Raw genomic sequence first — 17,424 nt, 5'->3', positions numbered from 1 at the left:
GAACCAAATAATTTGCTGGAAGACGGGCATTGCTAACAAAATAGATCCTTTTTTTAATCTGGGGTCGCCACAACTTATCCAGCATATGTTTTATGCAGCGGATGCGGAAACACCCTTATACACTCATTCACACACATACAGTCTGGACAATTCAGCTTACCCAATCTACCTATAGGTCTTTTTCTTGGCTGCTGCATGGAGGGTGCCATATCGACCAGCGTCTTCCGGTAGAATGGTTTGAACTTCCATTTACAGCGCTTAGAAAAAGTGATTTGCGCTATGAAAATGAGTTTCAATAGCGATTTTAATGGATTACGGAGTGTTTTTGTGATACAACTTAGAAAGGTGTATGTTAAAGCCATTATACACCTTAGCCATCAGAAATACAGTATTGTGTGTGTGTGTGTTTCCCTGGCCTGTCAGCTGTTAACTCAGCGGCTCTTCAACACACACACACACACACAAATAAGAAGAGTACATTTGAAATGTCTTTAAAGCACATTTTTAGGCTTGGTCAAACAAGACTAAGTTGAAATCCATAAACAATCCCACTTAGAGCTCATAAATTGACTTTTTTTTATAAAGCACCATCATGGAATACATGGACCAGTCCCATTTAGGGCTTACATTATGACTATTTATGATAGGAAAATGATTTCCAGGAAAAAAGTCAGGAAAATATATTTCAGCAGACAGTAACTCCAGAGCCACAGCCTCTGTCACCAGACATGCTCTCCATTTCACTTTGCTCTCCTCTCTTGAGCTTTTTAAAAAATGATGGCGGTACTTTTGTTTGCTGGAACTAAACCCTCCATTGCTCCAAGCCCCAGGTAAGGAACCAAAAAGCAGCAAGCTCCACAATCATCTCTGCGCCTGTGAGATCACTCTTGCACCTTCCACAGCGCCAAATACTTAACCTTATTGCCTAATGACTACAGCCTCATTGACACCCTCTGCCAATGAATTGATGACATTAACAGTTAGATAAGGCAAAACTTTCTTCAGTTAAAGAAAGAGAAAACTGAAGTCATTGCATTTGGGAACAGAGATAAGGTTCTCAAGGTGAATGTGTACCTTGGGGTCAAACAACAAAAAATAAGGTCAAGAATCTTTTTGTGATTCTGGAGTCAGATGAGTTTCAGTTGTCATGTCAAAGCAGTAACTATATCATCATACTATCATTTCAAAAACATTGCAAGAATTAGGGTGCTTTCACATCTGTAGCTCAGTTCATTTGGTCTGGACCAAGGGCAACAAATTTAAAAAATTCACATCACTCATTGGCCAGTTGTTATTGAACGTATTTCCTAAACTGCTTTTCATTTGGTCAGAATTAACATGCGGGGAAATCCCAATGGAAGTCCCACAAGTAAACAAACTGGCAGACACAAAATGTCGAGTTTTACTATGAAGGCATGACTGCACTGGCTGATTGTATCCCATAATATACTATACAGTTAGTATACATCACGTTAGACAGACTATACATTTCGAGAATGAAGTGTGGCTGCGGCTAGAATACAATGTTTTAATGCACTGCAAAAGGAGAAGCCACATCGCAAGTCACTTTAGGTGGAGGCGTGGTTTAATTTATCTAAACTGCAACATCAAATTAAGGAAATATTGCCAACGATTCATCAAGTAATGTTTTTCCCTCTCTCTCTTTCCGTTTAATATTGTTGGTAAAGCGGTATAAAAATTTTTGGTAACACATTACAATAAGGTTCATTAGTTAATTCATTAGTTAGTTCGTTAAATTACTAACATGAACTAATCATGAAAAACACTTGTACAGCATTTATTAATAATAATTGAACATTTACTAATGCATTATTAACATTTAAGTCCGAGCTTGTTAACATTAGTTAATGCACCATGAGTTATCATAACCTAACAGCTGTATTTTTATTAACTAACATGAATAAATACTGTAGTAAATGTATTGTTCATTGATTGTTTTGATTGCATTGACCCAATTGCAGTTGGGTCTGCTCTAGTTTGGATCATGCTCTCACCACAAACAAACAGCTCCAGAGTTCATTTGAAAATGTACAGAGACCACCTCTTCAAGGAGGTCTCGGTATGCTTTTTGAGTGTGCTTTTGGTGCACACTCGAGTGCGATTGCTACATTCACTCCTGCCCAAACAAACCGCACCAAAAGGGAAAACAAACTCTACTGCGATTCAACCGAACTAAATATGGCAGGTGTGAAAACCCCTCAGATGCTTTGTTTCCAGTGAAGACTTAGATAAACTTGTTCATGCTTTTATCACCAGCAGGGTGGATTACTGTAATGTACTCCTCACTGGCCTTCCCCAAAAGACAGTCATCCAGAACACTTCTGCCAGGATTCTGACCATAACCAGAAAATCAGAGCATATCACACCTGTCCTCAAGTCTTTACACTGGTCTCCAGTTACATTCAGAATAAATTTTAAAGTATTATTAATGGTACCAAAACCTTACAGATATGCTCACTGAATACAAAACTAACAGATAACTCAGATTATAAGAATCAAGTAAATTTAAGTTCCAAGAGTTCAGTCAAAGCAGGGTGAATCTGCGTTTAGCTACTGCGCCCCTGCTGCTGGAATCATCATCATTATCAAATGTGCTTCAACATTGTTTTAACCCAAACCCAACTGTTGGGTGAAAAATGAACGTTTATTAAAAAATGAACCCAATGTTACACTCAAAAATGATTTCTGCCGCTTGTTCAAACTACTAATTTAAACTGAGCTGTATCTACACAATTCTTAGGGTTTTTTTGGGGCGGGGGTGGGGGGCAGCTTCATTATTTTATGTTCAATTCACTTAAATTTGTAAAAAACAATGAAGTTAACTCAATCGATTTGCATTGAGAGAACATGAAGATGTTGTGTGGAGCATTTTTTACTGTGTAGGTTTGTAAATCAGTAAATCAGGTTCTGATTGGAAGAATTGAGTGTGTTACAGCTGCCCTTTTACATTAGCCCCCGTTTTTCCCTATATTGTAAATTCATTTTACACTGTAAAATGCTCTTATACACTGTAAGCCAGTTTTTTTCAAGTCAACCTGACAAACATAATGATATTACTGTCAAAGCTGATGTAAGCAACAGACACTTACTTATCAACACTTCATGTTTCTGGAAAGAAATCTTGCGATTCTAAGTGTGCTTCACAGGTTTGTGTGTCTGACAAGTCCATTTACGATAGCACCCTCCCAATGGATATTGGAATAGACCAAATGGCTAAGCGTACAGTGGGCCAAAATAAACAACTTTGTATACAACAACTCATTGAAACTCCAAGTGTTTTTAAAAGAGAGAAGTTAAAGGCCTATAAGATTTTGGATGCCTACAATTTAGTTCTGTGTGGTCATGTGCAGGTAATGTTTCATGAATACCAGATTCAAACTTTGTAGTGCTAAAAACCAAGGTTCTGCCTAGCCAAAGACAAGGAAAGAAGACCAAGAAGCAACTGTACAAGGCCTGGGTAAACATCAACAAGCAAAACAACTGCATTCTGACGCACTGCACCTGTACGGCAGGGTATGTGAACTTACATTTTTTATTCCATTGTAAGCATTCAGGGTGACGCAGTGGCGCAGTAGGTAGTGCTATTATGTTATCAGGCACCCTTGTGAGTTACATCAAAAACTAGCTGTTACTTTACATAGCCGACAATAATACAAGTTTCTGGCAGTGCAGCATCTTGTTATATTTCATTTCCATTGTTTGCTGAATTTATTCAACAAAACTAGCATAAGTCTAAAATTTTTGTGCAAGTTTGTACAGCTTTGCCTCATGGCCAATGCAGTAAGTGACTGTATTATCATCAATACGTTACTGTTTAGCACAAAAGTTTGTGACATACAAAATTGCAAAAAACGTAATCTTACCTATGAAATGTTCTGCCTTTATGCTCTGTTTTCTTTATTTGCTCGTTACTACACCTGTACGGAGCACAAAAAGTCCCGCATCTTGGCTAATGTGGTTGAATGACATACAAGTTGTATGCGATATATAGTGTATATATCTATGGTAGAGTAGTAAAAACATGCTTTTAAAAAATATATATTCTAATGTTAAATCAGGATCCTAATCCATCCATTTTAAGGCTGACTGCAATGCGATAAAACATTGCGATTTAACCCACCAACCAATTGACAGTTGTGTATTATTATGTCAAGACAGGATTTGCAAAGAAACTTTGGATATATCAAAACTTTAATCCGCAGGATAAAAAAACAAAACATAGATCAAAAGTAGACCAATTCTTGGCAACATTGGTTGCCTGTTTCTGTGATTATCTTGTTTGACACAGGAAAAGCAGATATGTCAGTACAGTGGGCGGGGAGAACCAGCTCATTTGCATTTAAAGGCACAGGCGCAAAACAGCTACAATTCCTTCCGATCAAAAAACTAAATAATTTTTTTAGCAGGATATAATAAATGACCTAATAGTAATTTTGAGCTAAACTTTCAGACATATTATGGCGATATGAGATATAAAAACATCTTTGATAAAAGGGGCAAAACAGAAGCCCTTTAAGGTGCTTTCATAGCAGGTAAATATCTAGAATCTGTATCTGACACAAACACAGCACATAATTCACCAGCACTGATCACAGTCAGCAGTCAGATGAGCAAAAGAGGCTGGCCAAAGGAAACAATGAGCAACATACACGGTTACATAACACACACCCAAGCAAACTCTGTTCCACTTCATCCCTTTGTGTGTGGCATGTTTGAGTTGTTTCGCTCAAGTATGACTGCTGATCTCCATAACAATACCACAGCAAATGATCCATAACCCAACAGACATGCTTTCATCTGTGCTATTTGACAATATAACTGTAAAAAAAAAAAGAAGTACACGAATATAACAAATGCACAAAATTTTAATGTTGTTACAAGAGGTTATCAAATGTATAAAAACATCTCACAAATGTAAACTTTAATGTACACATGCAACAATTCCTTAAAATTCGGTTTATTTCTGTAGTTCACATTTTATAGGTTCTGAAAAACAAACTTTGTGAATAGTTAGTGTCTTGCCAAACATATTTTAAATTAACTTAATGGTAAACAAGTTCCTTTAGTGAATTGAAAACACCCAAAGTTCTCATAAAAATTTCCTTCTGTCATCATTTGCTCACCCTCATGTCCTTCTATACCTTCTTTTAATGACTAAATAACATACATATTAGTAGGAATAGTATGTTATTTCTGCAGTAGTATGTTTAAAATGTGTGAATAGGCTATAGGGTGCAGTATTCAGTAAGCTTTATCTCAGTTCACAATTAAAACCTTATCCAGTAAAACCTGTTCATATCTAACACTGGAAAAATAGGAGATCTTTGTAGGCTAGGAAGTGCTTAATAACACATCCTTTTAGATCCATGGACACCTTTTATCTTCCTGAGTTGACATTCAGATGCTCATGTTCCAGTGCTGGGACTTTCTTCTTTAGATCTTGTATTTCTGTTTCCCACTGTCACTAATCACACAGATGTGCTATGAGACAGACAGAACAAAATAAAAATAGTAAATGGGACACTTCAAAAGCATGACAATACCATACGTTTGCAAATATTTAAAAAACATGCTAAGTGAACATGGTTGTTTATAAAAAAAAAACATAGCTAAAGTCAGTTATTCTTCTTTGAAAATGAACATTTTGTGTCAGAATGTACGTTTTTCCCAGTGTGTGGGTTATAAAGACCAAAACAATTTGCCCAATTACATCTCAGGATCCGGCTTGCCTTGGTGGATAACACGCAGCTTAAAATGAATGATTTTGATGATTTATCACTTTGATTAATTCTATCTCCACAAGATGTTCCGCAGTCAATACTAGAGCTTATTGTTAGCATGTTGCTAAGCTAATGATGGAATACTTTTATATGCAAAAATATGTTCAACAGTTTATTCTAAGAGAGCTTATTGTTAGCATAAGCTAATGATAGGAAGCTTTTATATGCAGAAATACGTGTTGAACAGTTAATTCTAAGAGAGCTTATTGTTAGCATGTTGCTAAACTATTTATTAATTCATTTTCGTTTTTGGCTTAGTCCCTTTATTAATCTGGGGTTGTCAAAGCGGAATGAAGCACCAACTTATCCAGGGTATGTTTTACACAGCAGATGCCCTTCCAACTGCAACCCATCACTGGGAAACATCCATACATACATATTCGCACACATAAACTTGGGACAATTTAGCCAACCCAAATCACCTATACCACATGTTTTTGGACTTGTGGAGGAAACCGAATCACCTGGAGGAAACCATGCCAACAAGGGGAAAACCTGCACACAGAACACCACACAGAAATGTTAACTGACCCAGCGACCTTCTTGCCGCAAGGTGAACGTGCTCTCCACTGCGCCACCGTGCAGCCCGCTACTAAACTAATGATGGAATATTTTTATATGGAGAAATGTGTTCAACAGTTAATTTTAAGAGAGTATGTTGTTAGCATGCTGCAAAGCTAATGATGGAATACTTATATATGCAGAAATATGCATCAACAGTTGATTCTAAGAGAATTTATTGTTAGCATGTTGCTAAGCTAATGATGGATTACTTTTAATGCAAAAATGTTCAACAGTTAATTCTAAGTAAGCTTATTGTTAGCATGTTGCTGTTTTCTGTTGACGTTTAATGCCTAGTCACTAAATAAAGCACACCAGTGTGATCGAGCACATCAACGCACAAAACGCCAGGCGTAAAATCGTCATTTAAAAAAAAATGCCTTATGTTTATGTACGAGCCTTAAGAATGTTTATTGTTAGCATGTTGCTAAGCTAATGATGGAATACTTTTATATGCAGAATTATGCATTTAACAGTTAATTCTAAGAGAGCTTGTTGTTAGCATGTTGCTAAGCTAAAGATGGAATACATGAAAATGCATAAAAACACATATGTAAAAGAGACTGCAATTTAAATTAGACTGAGTAATCAGTACAATTCCCAAACTTTTTTGTCAGCTGGATTTTGATATGAAATCTTCTCTAAGTCTCCTCTGCATAGTTTAGCTTTATGTGATCCAAGCATTGCTACTGACTTTGCTTAATAATATTAATAAATTTCTGACTGAAAAAAGTTACCTAGCATTTCATGACTAGCACTTTGTTCAAGCTGTCTGCCGTTACAAATGCACATTATAACCAGGACAATTTTTTTTAAACGCACACTAGCACTAGTTTGCACGAACAATGTAACTGACAACTCATTCAATTTATAAAAAGTTCAGATTTCATGCAAGTTAATAGTTCAATCACATGAAACTAAACAAATAAAACAGGTCAAATATTTTACATAATTTAAATAGGTTTATATAACAGTTCTGTCTGCTTCTTGAATCTGATTAGCTGATAGCCGTGCAATATTCTGCAATAACAGCACTCGTACAGCCTCTTCATCTTTGTGTATTACTCCGCCCACATAGAGTGACAGCAGATCGATAAACTTACTTCAGTTTGACAAATATTGGAGCTGTTGGACAACATAATGTACTTTTGAGGCTTTTTTTAGTCCAGAATGTAGTTGTTTACATTGCAACTATGCAGTTTATTTAAAAGGATGGTGCCTATTTTAAATATTTAAAATTTCAGAGATTCAGCGCATCGGCGGCCATCAGGCTGTCATACTGAGCAGAGCAAAGAAAATGACGGTTGACATTCCGGCACAAGATGGTGTCAGAGACCGCATAAGTCCGTAGAGGAGAAAACTAAAAATTTCAACAAATTATTAAATTTCCAACAACAGCTGATCAAATCATTGTAAAACAGGTAAGTGACATTCTAATTTGATCTCTCTCTTTTGTATATTGTAGGGCTGTATTTATACCATAGTAATTTTCTAGTGTTTGCTTTGGATTTTTTAGAGTTTATTGTTGGGATCTCCCATTTGCAACACAGAAATACTGGGAAATCTTTATAGACTGATAAAATTGCATGTTGTTCAGCCTTATAATCTAAAAATGTCAGCAGCATCACACAATTTTGACATCACTTTAGACTAGGGCTTCAACAACGAATCGATTAAATCGATAAAAATCGATTACTAAAAGTGTTGGCAATGAATTTCATAATCGATTTCATCGATTCTGACGACATGTGGACGTTTGATTATTAAAAAACACTTTCAGCGCGGAGCTGAGTGAACTTGGTCTCTTTCTTGCACTGATAGAGAGTTTGGTGCCTCATAGACAGGGATGAGAAAGAAGGAAGTTCAACAGCATGGTTCTACTATTGTTCCGTTCTGAAGTGAGGACCGTACAGTCCCTGGTGCTGACTATCCAGCTTAAAGAGCATGACAAGTTAGCATTAGCTCGTTTACTTTTAGAGCGGCAACTGAAAAAATCAAACTGATCTTTGGTGCGGTGTTTGATGCTGAGGCAGAGAGCTCGCGCTGAGCAGAGCTTTCAGTAAGGGACATTCGAAAAAGTGTTTCTTTTTTCCGCCTTTTTTTTTTCTTTTCAAAACAAAACCAACATAACCCTGCTGAGAAAGACGTGTCATATTATCATAATTATGCAGTGTTTTAAACGCCTTTTGCTTAATTTATGTTTTAGACACGTAAATACACACACGTACAAGTAAAACAATACATTTAGAGTTTGTAAAACACACGAGGAAGTCTAGCAATCCATTCAAACATAATCTACAGATGTGTTTTCTTCATATGAGATACACATTACACAGAGAAAGTAACTATAAAGTTGAATCTACTCTTCTCCAAGTTCACCAGCCACTTACTTGCATGTATTTGGGGGATAACTGGCAAATTTACGTGCTGAATCCTGCGTGTTCTGCTTTTTATGAATAAGGCAAATGCGTTGTCGCAAGTAAACATGGCGACGACCATCTCACATTAAAGATCACGATCACTTACACGTTTAGGTCAACTGGTAAAACTTCTGTTTGAGATTATATCTCATTAAGATTATTTTCCTTACCCAAATTACCAATAATTTAACTTGTTTTACGCAAACAATCACAATTCAGAAAACAAGACATAATTTATTATGCTGTTTCATGTGTCTAGTGTGCATCCTAATTTAAAAATATTTAGATATTTGGATTGAAAACAGGAGAAAACATTTCAGGGATCAGCTCAGGGATCAGCTTTTTGAATAAAGGGTTGGAAATGAATGATTTTCTTTTTTTTATCCGATTAATTGATTAATCGGAAAAATAATAGAAAGATTAATACATTATTAAAATAATTGTTAGTTGCAGCCCTACTTTAGACATTTCGCTAGAGAATCATTCAAGCTCTAAAGTGACCTAGCAATGGATTCTGCAGTTCTAAACATCAGTCATATTGCATTGCTACTTGTGACACTGCTCATATATATATATATATATATGTATATATATATATATATATATATATATATATATATATATATATATATATATATATATATATATATATATATATGTATATATGTATATATATGTATATATGTATATATATATATATATATATATATATATATATATGTATATATATATATATATATATATATATATATATATATATATATATATATATATATATATATATATATATATATATATACATATATATATATATATATATATATATATATATATATACATATATATACATATATATACATATATATATATATATATATATATATATATATATATATATATATACATATATATATATATATATATATATACATATATACATATATATACATATATACATATATATATATATATATATACATATATACATATATATATATATATATATATATATATATATATATATATATATATATATATATATATGTATATATATGTATATATGTATATATATATATATATATATATATATATATATGTATATATGTATATATATGTATATATGTATATATATATATATATATATATATATATATATATGTATATGTATATATATATATATATATATATATATATATATATATGTATATATATATATATATATATATATATATATATATATATATGTATATATATATATATATATATATATATATGTATATATATATATATATATATATATATATATATGTATATATATATATATATATATATATATATATATATATATATATATATATATATATGTATATATATATATATATATATATATATATATATATATATATATATATATATTAGCGCTGTCAAAATTAAATTAAAGCATGAATTAAAAATTAAAGCATGCGATTAATTTGAAATAATTAACGCGTAAAAAAAATTTACGCAATTAATGCAGTTTTTTTTTTTTTCTGTTGTGGCCAGGGCAGACACCGGGCATTTTACCGCTGTTTCGACTTACTTTTTGGGCCAGGCTGATCATCTTCATATGATCTGAACGGCCCATAAAACACTCAGCAGACTGTCATGTCTTTCTGCCTCAATGATTGACGATGCTGTGTGAGCTGTCACGCTCTAAAAGTAAGATGTTTCTTTTCCAGACAGAGCGCCTGTGTGACATAATCTGCAGCCCATTAGTTCTTTTCTTTATTGACATTGGGCTGACCCAATCACAACCTTCCATGTTGGGCTCTGTGTAACGTAAGTGTGTATTCGTTAAAATAGCCAAGAGTCCCGCCTGTTTTTTCACGCGCGGGTTCGCGCCACGGGAGAGCAGGCTTTTCCGTCTTCACTCTGCAGCGGGGCACATATCAATATATTCCTGTCTATTCTATCTAGTTACCTATCTGTCCTTATACATATACTTTTTAAAACTTTTAATCTGCACCAAGGCTGCGGCAACTTCCTCCTATAATGCTGTTTCTTTAACCTGCAAGTCTTTATTTTACAAATGATAAAGAATGTCCGCTTCTTAAGCTCTGAGGGGTGTCATTCATGTATTTTAATACATGAAAGACAAGCGCATGAGATATCATGACATTGTGTTTTTGATCGTCAGCATGATGTAGGCCTATAGTGACAATAATGTTTATACCATATGGTTAATATAATGATATTTATACATGACCAAACTAGTGTGCTACTTAAAGGTTCAGGACACCCCGGAGAACTTTTTTTTTTTGTATTAACAGATGTGTGTGTGTGTTGAGCATCAGTTAAGACAATGTTAGCACCTGTCAGCTTTAATTGTGGGGAAAACTGAATAATTTTGAGCTTTTGTCAGCTAATTTCAGCTTCCGGGTTTAAAATGATTTTTGGGGCGGGATCAAAATCGGCGACGTAGCGCAGAACTGCAAGTGCAATGATGACGCGTCGGTTTCTCATTATTATTCATAGCGGAGTTTTCTTATCCTATGAGAAGAGCCGGCTGCTTAATTATTCATGAGACCTGCCAGACCTGCCAGTGTCAAGCCCGAGCTGAGAGACACGGAAACCACGGCACAGTATTTAGCCGTTCATGAAGGCTCATATGCGTTTGTTTCCATCATCCACGGGGTTTGTTGCATGTTTTCCTCCGCGATCTTGTCAGGGTCGATCATACAGCAAAGCTGTGTGCGTGCTGCTAGCATTTTTGTCGGGAGAGCAGCACGAGAATTAAAGAATGGCGGACGCTGTCTTTCATCAGGAGTTCGTTCACATTCAGACACATCGCCGTGCTGCTGTGTTTGCCTAAATCCTCCAGATTACCAGCAGGGTTAAAGGTTAAAATAGACGGGTCAGGAGACCTGCTGCACTGAGTCTGCTGGATACGGGGATTGAGGGAGAAGTCCTCATTTATAGTGTTTACATGAACACACATCTTTATAATGATATAAATTGTTGTTGTCTGTATATGAAATTACGAATAACAAATGTAGCAGGGCATTAAATCACTGTTTATTTCTTTGCATTTTAACTTTGTAAACTATAAACTCATGCGTCTCCTCTTTGTGTCTCATTTTGTGAGCTATAACTGACAACAGCAGTTATTCGCTCCCCTTCTCCCCTGCTGGCCACGCCCACTCCTGCCCGATGCTCGCGGAGCTCCACGCCCATTAATCATGCATCTTTTGAAAAAATTCTGAAGTAGACTTTAACCGAAAGAGGGGGGTGTCATGGCCCTTTAAGCAACTTTTTTTACATTTATTTTTGTAGTTCTGCCCAAACAAATATTTGTTGCATTTTTTAATTGTTTAAGTTCAATTGATTGACAATGTAAAAGCTGTTAGCTATGTTTGATGTTTCACTGTTGAGTTAAACATTTTTTTAGGGTCTCTGAAACATTGCTTTTATTATTTATCTTTATTTTATTAATCAACATTAACTGTGTGCGTCAGCAGGCAGTTTTTGTTATGTTCATTATTTATTAGGCTCCCTCAAAACACACAGGCACACACATTTCCAGTGTGGATTATAATTTTATTTTAATAATAAATAAAAAAAAAGTAGTTTTTTAATTTGTCAACTCTCGTTATTTCCTATATATGGCTTTTGTGCTTTTATAGAAGGGGAGTTGGTAAACCTATCCAAGGGCGTGCACAGATTTTCAATACTTTATTAATATTATTATAATTTTCCATATCTGCAATGCCTGTATTTTGGCATTTTTTTGCAGTCCACTTAGAATCCAATACGGAAATCAATGTTTTCTTTATTGGTATTGATTGTTTTAAAATTCAAATGGCATTAACATGCCTGTGTTTTAATTTCTGTAATAAATATGGCTGTCGAGCCAGGATCTTGATGGTTTATTGTGGGTATGTTGTTTACATGAAGAAATCTGTGTTACAAGTAAACAAAAATTCTAATAATGAATTATATCTTGAATTTAAATAGTAATTGTCTTGCGTTTCCATTAATTTAACACTCGAATAGACAAAATTACAAGTTTCAGTCTTTTAAATGCGATTAATCGCGATTAATTTTTTTTAAAAGTGCGATTAGTTAATTTTTTTTAATCGATTGACAGCACTAATATATATATATATATATATATATATATATATATATATATATATATATATATATATATATATATATATATATATATATATATATATATGTATTTTTTTTTTTATTGAACATTTTGTTTTTTAACAAAGCCCGAAATCCACCCAACAAAATATGTAAAATAAAAATAAAAACAGTAATATTGTAATAAGTATAAAATCAGGATAGAAACATAAATTATACAGTCTCTCTTATATTTGACCAAAATTGTACAGATTTTTTTTTTTTACTAGCACCATTTATTTTAGCTGTGGTGTATTCCAGACTAATATTGTCCAGTAAATACAGCCTCCAGGATAGATCAGTTGGAGCAGATAGATCCAGCCATAGTTTCAGGATTGTTTTTTTTTCGCAGCAGTCAGAACAACTGACAGACCTTTTTTGGTTGATGGATAAGGAGAGTGATGAATCGTTCAGCATAAGAAAAAGCAATGGGTCGCATTGGATCCGAGTTTCCACTAGTTCTGATAGAAAGTCTCGTACCATGGTCCAGAATCATGAAATTTGGGGACATCCCTAGAACATATGTATATAAGTACTTGGTGTAGAGTTGTTACATGAGTGATAAATGGGGTCTGATTTTCTTTTCATTTTAAATAACAGGTAGAGGGTGGCATAAGCTTTGAAAATTAATTTATAATGAATCAATAGTTCTATATTTTAGTTATGTTGTTATTATTTAATTGCACGAGTGTTCAAAATATTTAGTTTACTAACTATTAAAGAAATATTGTGAAATTGTTGTTAATCCATTGTTTAATCAATTTATTCGACAAGTACCAAAAGTTTTTAAATGTAACGGTAACATTTTTTATTAAAATATTTGTACAAATATTGAAAAAAGTGCCACAGTTTTGACAGATGTATTAAGCAGCACAACCACTTTCTAAATTAATAATAAGAAACATTTCTTGATTCTAAAAAAAATCAGCATGATTTTAAAAATGTAAAAACATTTCAATTGTATTTTTACTGCTTCTTTTGGCAAATCGTAACAGTTCTTTTCTGATTGATTCAGTTTTCCTGCTATTTCCTAATGCATTATCTATGCAATGCTATTTGAGTTTGACTATGAAAGCCTAAATTTGATACATGCATTTAGTAAAACTCAACATATCGAGAGTGTGCCTAAAATTCCATTTTAAGGCTTATTGCTCATATAGGCTCACTAGATTGATTAGTGCTCTTCTGTTCATGATGTATGCATGTGAGAGATAGATACTAGATTGTTGGATAATTGAGTTGAACAGCCCAGGGCATTCTCTGAAGAGGGTGTCATTTTTCACAACAGCTCACTTACCCCTAGCAACCAGGCCTCCAAATGGAGACAAATGGACAACTGTGCAGCTGCAGAGAGACTTTTCTTCCTGATTCTCACAGTGTTATTGCTGTCTGTCATTTCACGCTTTGGCTAGACATTACAGGCATTACAGCAATACGAAGTTCAGGCAAACAAACTCATTGATGCTTCAAAGAGAGTGCACGATACGGTGATCTCACACCAGTTGTCACTTCCAGACTTTGGAATATGTAGACATAGGGGGTGAGTCCTTCGTCTGGGGACATTCTCATAATAGGCTTTTAAAAAAATTCTCTCTGACAGAAGTGGCAAACAATATTCAAATACATTTTATACACTGACTGACTAGCAAATCAGAATGTCAATGTCAATCAACATGCGATTTAACAGGTGACAAATAATGATTAAGAAGGCCCTTACATTGAGGTCTCTAAAGTATTCATTGTAATCCAAGGCATAGCCGACCACAAAACGATTGGAGATCTCAAATCCAACATCTGCAACAAATGGTGAAAAGCAAATGTTATTTTTAAGTGATGTTTTCATTACAAACACATTTTTTGTAGGGGAAAATGTAATTAATTCTCATTTTAATAAATAGAATAGTTTATTACACTTTGTTTGACAAAATGAAAAATCTTGATCTATTATAATTGCAGGCCCTTAGCCAGGAGGGTCCAGAAGACCCACAGTGTCCTGAGTTGTGGCTGGGCACCGCAGACAGCCGCCGACTTACGGCGCCAGTGTGTGTACCCTGATAGAAACCTATGTTTAGAATTCTGAAATGCGTGGTGCTGCGCCTCGCCGAGCTGCGCTTTTGGCGTGTAACCTGCTTTATGCTATCATAAATAGTGAAAATAACCAATCGAAAAAGGCTTTAGAAGAATCCTCTGTTGGCTGTCACTTTAGCAGGACTTCAGCTGTTCAGTTTTGGCCAATGCTAACAAACATTTTTTTTTTTTATTTTACAATCAAACGCAAGTAAAGCCATCTTTCGCTACATTATTGTTTTTTTTTTTTTTTAAAGAGAAAACCTTTTACAAGTGACTTTTATTATTGACTGTTATAAAAAAATACCAATAAAAGGAGTGAAGCACCAAAAGCGGACCATATTAAAATGAATTTGAATACTATTTTGGCTATTGTTGTTATCCATGAATTTTCAAATGTACGTTTTTTTTTACAAAAGAGGCTAGAAAAATTGTGAAGCACTACATTATAATTATTATTATTATGTTTTTAGCCATGGGCTGGTATAAGATTATGACTGTATTATAACCTTGGATAAAAATATCATAGTTTCAGGGTATTGTGATTACTGCTTTAAAATTTGTTCTTTTAACCCCTCTGAACAAAATATATTTTGTTTTGAGAAACGGAACAGGAAACATGTCAGGTTAAAGAATTAAAGTGAATCATTGACTTCTGCTGTCTTCATTAGTTTCCAAAACACAGATTTCATTACAATTTAAAATGATATCTTTTCTGCTGGAAATACTGTTGTCCCAAAAACCTACACAAAACTAAAAAAAACAGCAGACAAAACAAAACAAACAATTTACATATACCTTGAAAACGATATAGTAGAAAATGTTCGTGGTTTTTAAAACCTTGACTTTTTCAAACCGTGCTATACCTTGAAAATGATTATTGTCCCATGCCTATACTTTGTCATTTTTTTTTTTTTTAAATTCAAATAGCCAAATTGTGACTGAGGAAAATCGAATGTGCAGGCTAGTTTGTTATTTGCCTAATAAATGACAATAGGCCACAGTTTTTAATTTAAAACTTTAACAGATTCCTATTTTTCCCTAATGATATACATTTGTATAATAAAAATAAGTATTTTTCATATTTTTTTATTATCTTAATCTTTAGACAACATTTTTGGTACATCAAAAAGTGTGGTTATGATGACTATCCGACAAGCTGATCCAGCTAAAAATAGTGCTTAAAATGTCACTAAAATGCAGTATTTAAGTATCATAATTAAATAGAAAACAAGGCGTATAACTGCATAAATGTTCACTTGTTTAGATAAAAGTGCCACCCCTTTCACCAGGCTGGCTTTGGGCCTGCATTGGTATCACTTTACAATAAGGTTGTATTAGGTAATGTATTTACTAGCATGGACAAATAATGAACAGTACATTTATTTACTACAGTTGTTTTTTGATATTTTAAAGGAATTAAAGCTTTTTATTGTTACACTGTGTCCTAACCACACACAACATGCAATAAAAGAAGCAGTTTTAAAATGTTCCTTAATAAAAGCAAAACTGCTGAACTGTTGTTGAAGTCGGGAAATTAAAAATAAAACACCTGAAATTATATGAAACTCTGGAGGAAATGTGGACAGCATAGAGATGTAATGACATTAATCGAATTATGTGCTAACATGTAAAACTGGATCATAAAGGAACATTCAAATAGCAACTCATGTAAACACCTTAATCATATTATTGTCTTATTCAGATTAAACAAATAATTTGATAACTAACGTTCATGTAAACGTAGTCAATGATCAACTCAGGGGCTGATTATGTGATTAAATGCTACTAAAGTGAGTTTGAGTTGACTGTTTTACATGACATTTATAACCAAAATACTTAAAGCAGTGGCAGATAGTTTACCTTAGATGTTAAAAATAAAATAACTAGGCAATGCTTTGAAAATGAAAAACTGTCACTCAGCAGCCGGGGCGGATTTAGTGATTTGGGGGCCCCAAACAATTCCACCCATGGGGCCCAAAAGTCTTAATATAGAGTATACACCCATGCATTTATTTATTCAGCTGACTTTTTTTTTTATTTAACTTAATCTTCTTTTCTAATTTTTTTTGTACAAAAAAATAAATAATAAAAAAATAAAAATAAAAACAACTAGAAATAATAAATACAATTTCATCTGCTTTGACTGCTGAACTGCTCCATTATTTGCGCAGACGTAATAATTATGATACACTTTTATTTTTTAGACCCTCAACTTAACTAAATATGAGAGAAAACTATGTTATATAACTCATTTATAGATAGAATTTATACTAAGTATTTATATTTGTAGGCCCCTAGATTTTCTGGGGTCCTAAGTAACCTGTTACATTGCTTATAGGTTAAATCCACCCTTGTCAATAGTCTATATTTTAATAACGTTAAAGAGGTTTAATATGTATTAG

At 33.7% G+C, this 17,424-nt stretch overlaps 1 protein-coding gene across 1 annotated transcript in view; it reads right to left on the bottom strand.

The window, feature by feature from the left end:
* Window positions 1-4,194: 4,194 nt before the first annotated feature.
* prtfdc1b (phosphoribosyl transferase domain containing 1b) overlaps window positions 4,195-17,424 on the bottom strand; it is a 24,412-nt gene continuing 11,182 nt past the window's right edge. The window contains 2 exon segments of the mRNA NM_199518.3: window positions 4,195-5,502; window positions 14,670-14,746. Coding sequence (NP_955812.2) covers window positions 5,455-5,502; window positions 14,670-14,746 — 125 coding nt within the window. The 3' untranslated portion in view covers window positions 4,195-5,454.

This window comes from Danio rerio, chromosome 2 (genome assembly GCF_052040795.2).
Source record: "Danio rerio strain M-AB ecotype USA chromosome 2, GRCz13ab, whole genome shotgun sequence".
NCBI lineage: Eukaryota > Metazoa > Chordata > Actinopteri > Cypriniformes > Danionidae > Danio > Danio rerio.
This window is presented reverse-complemented; position numbering and strand designations above follow the sequence as displayed.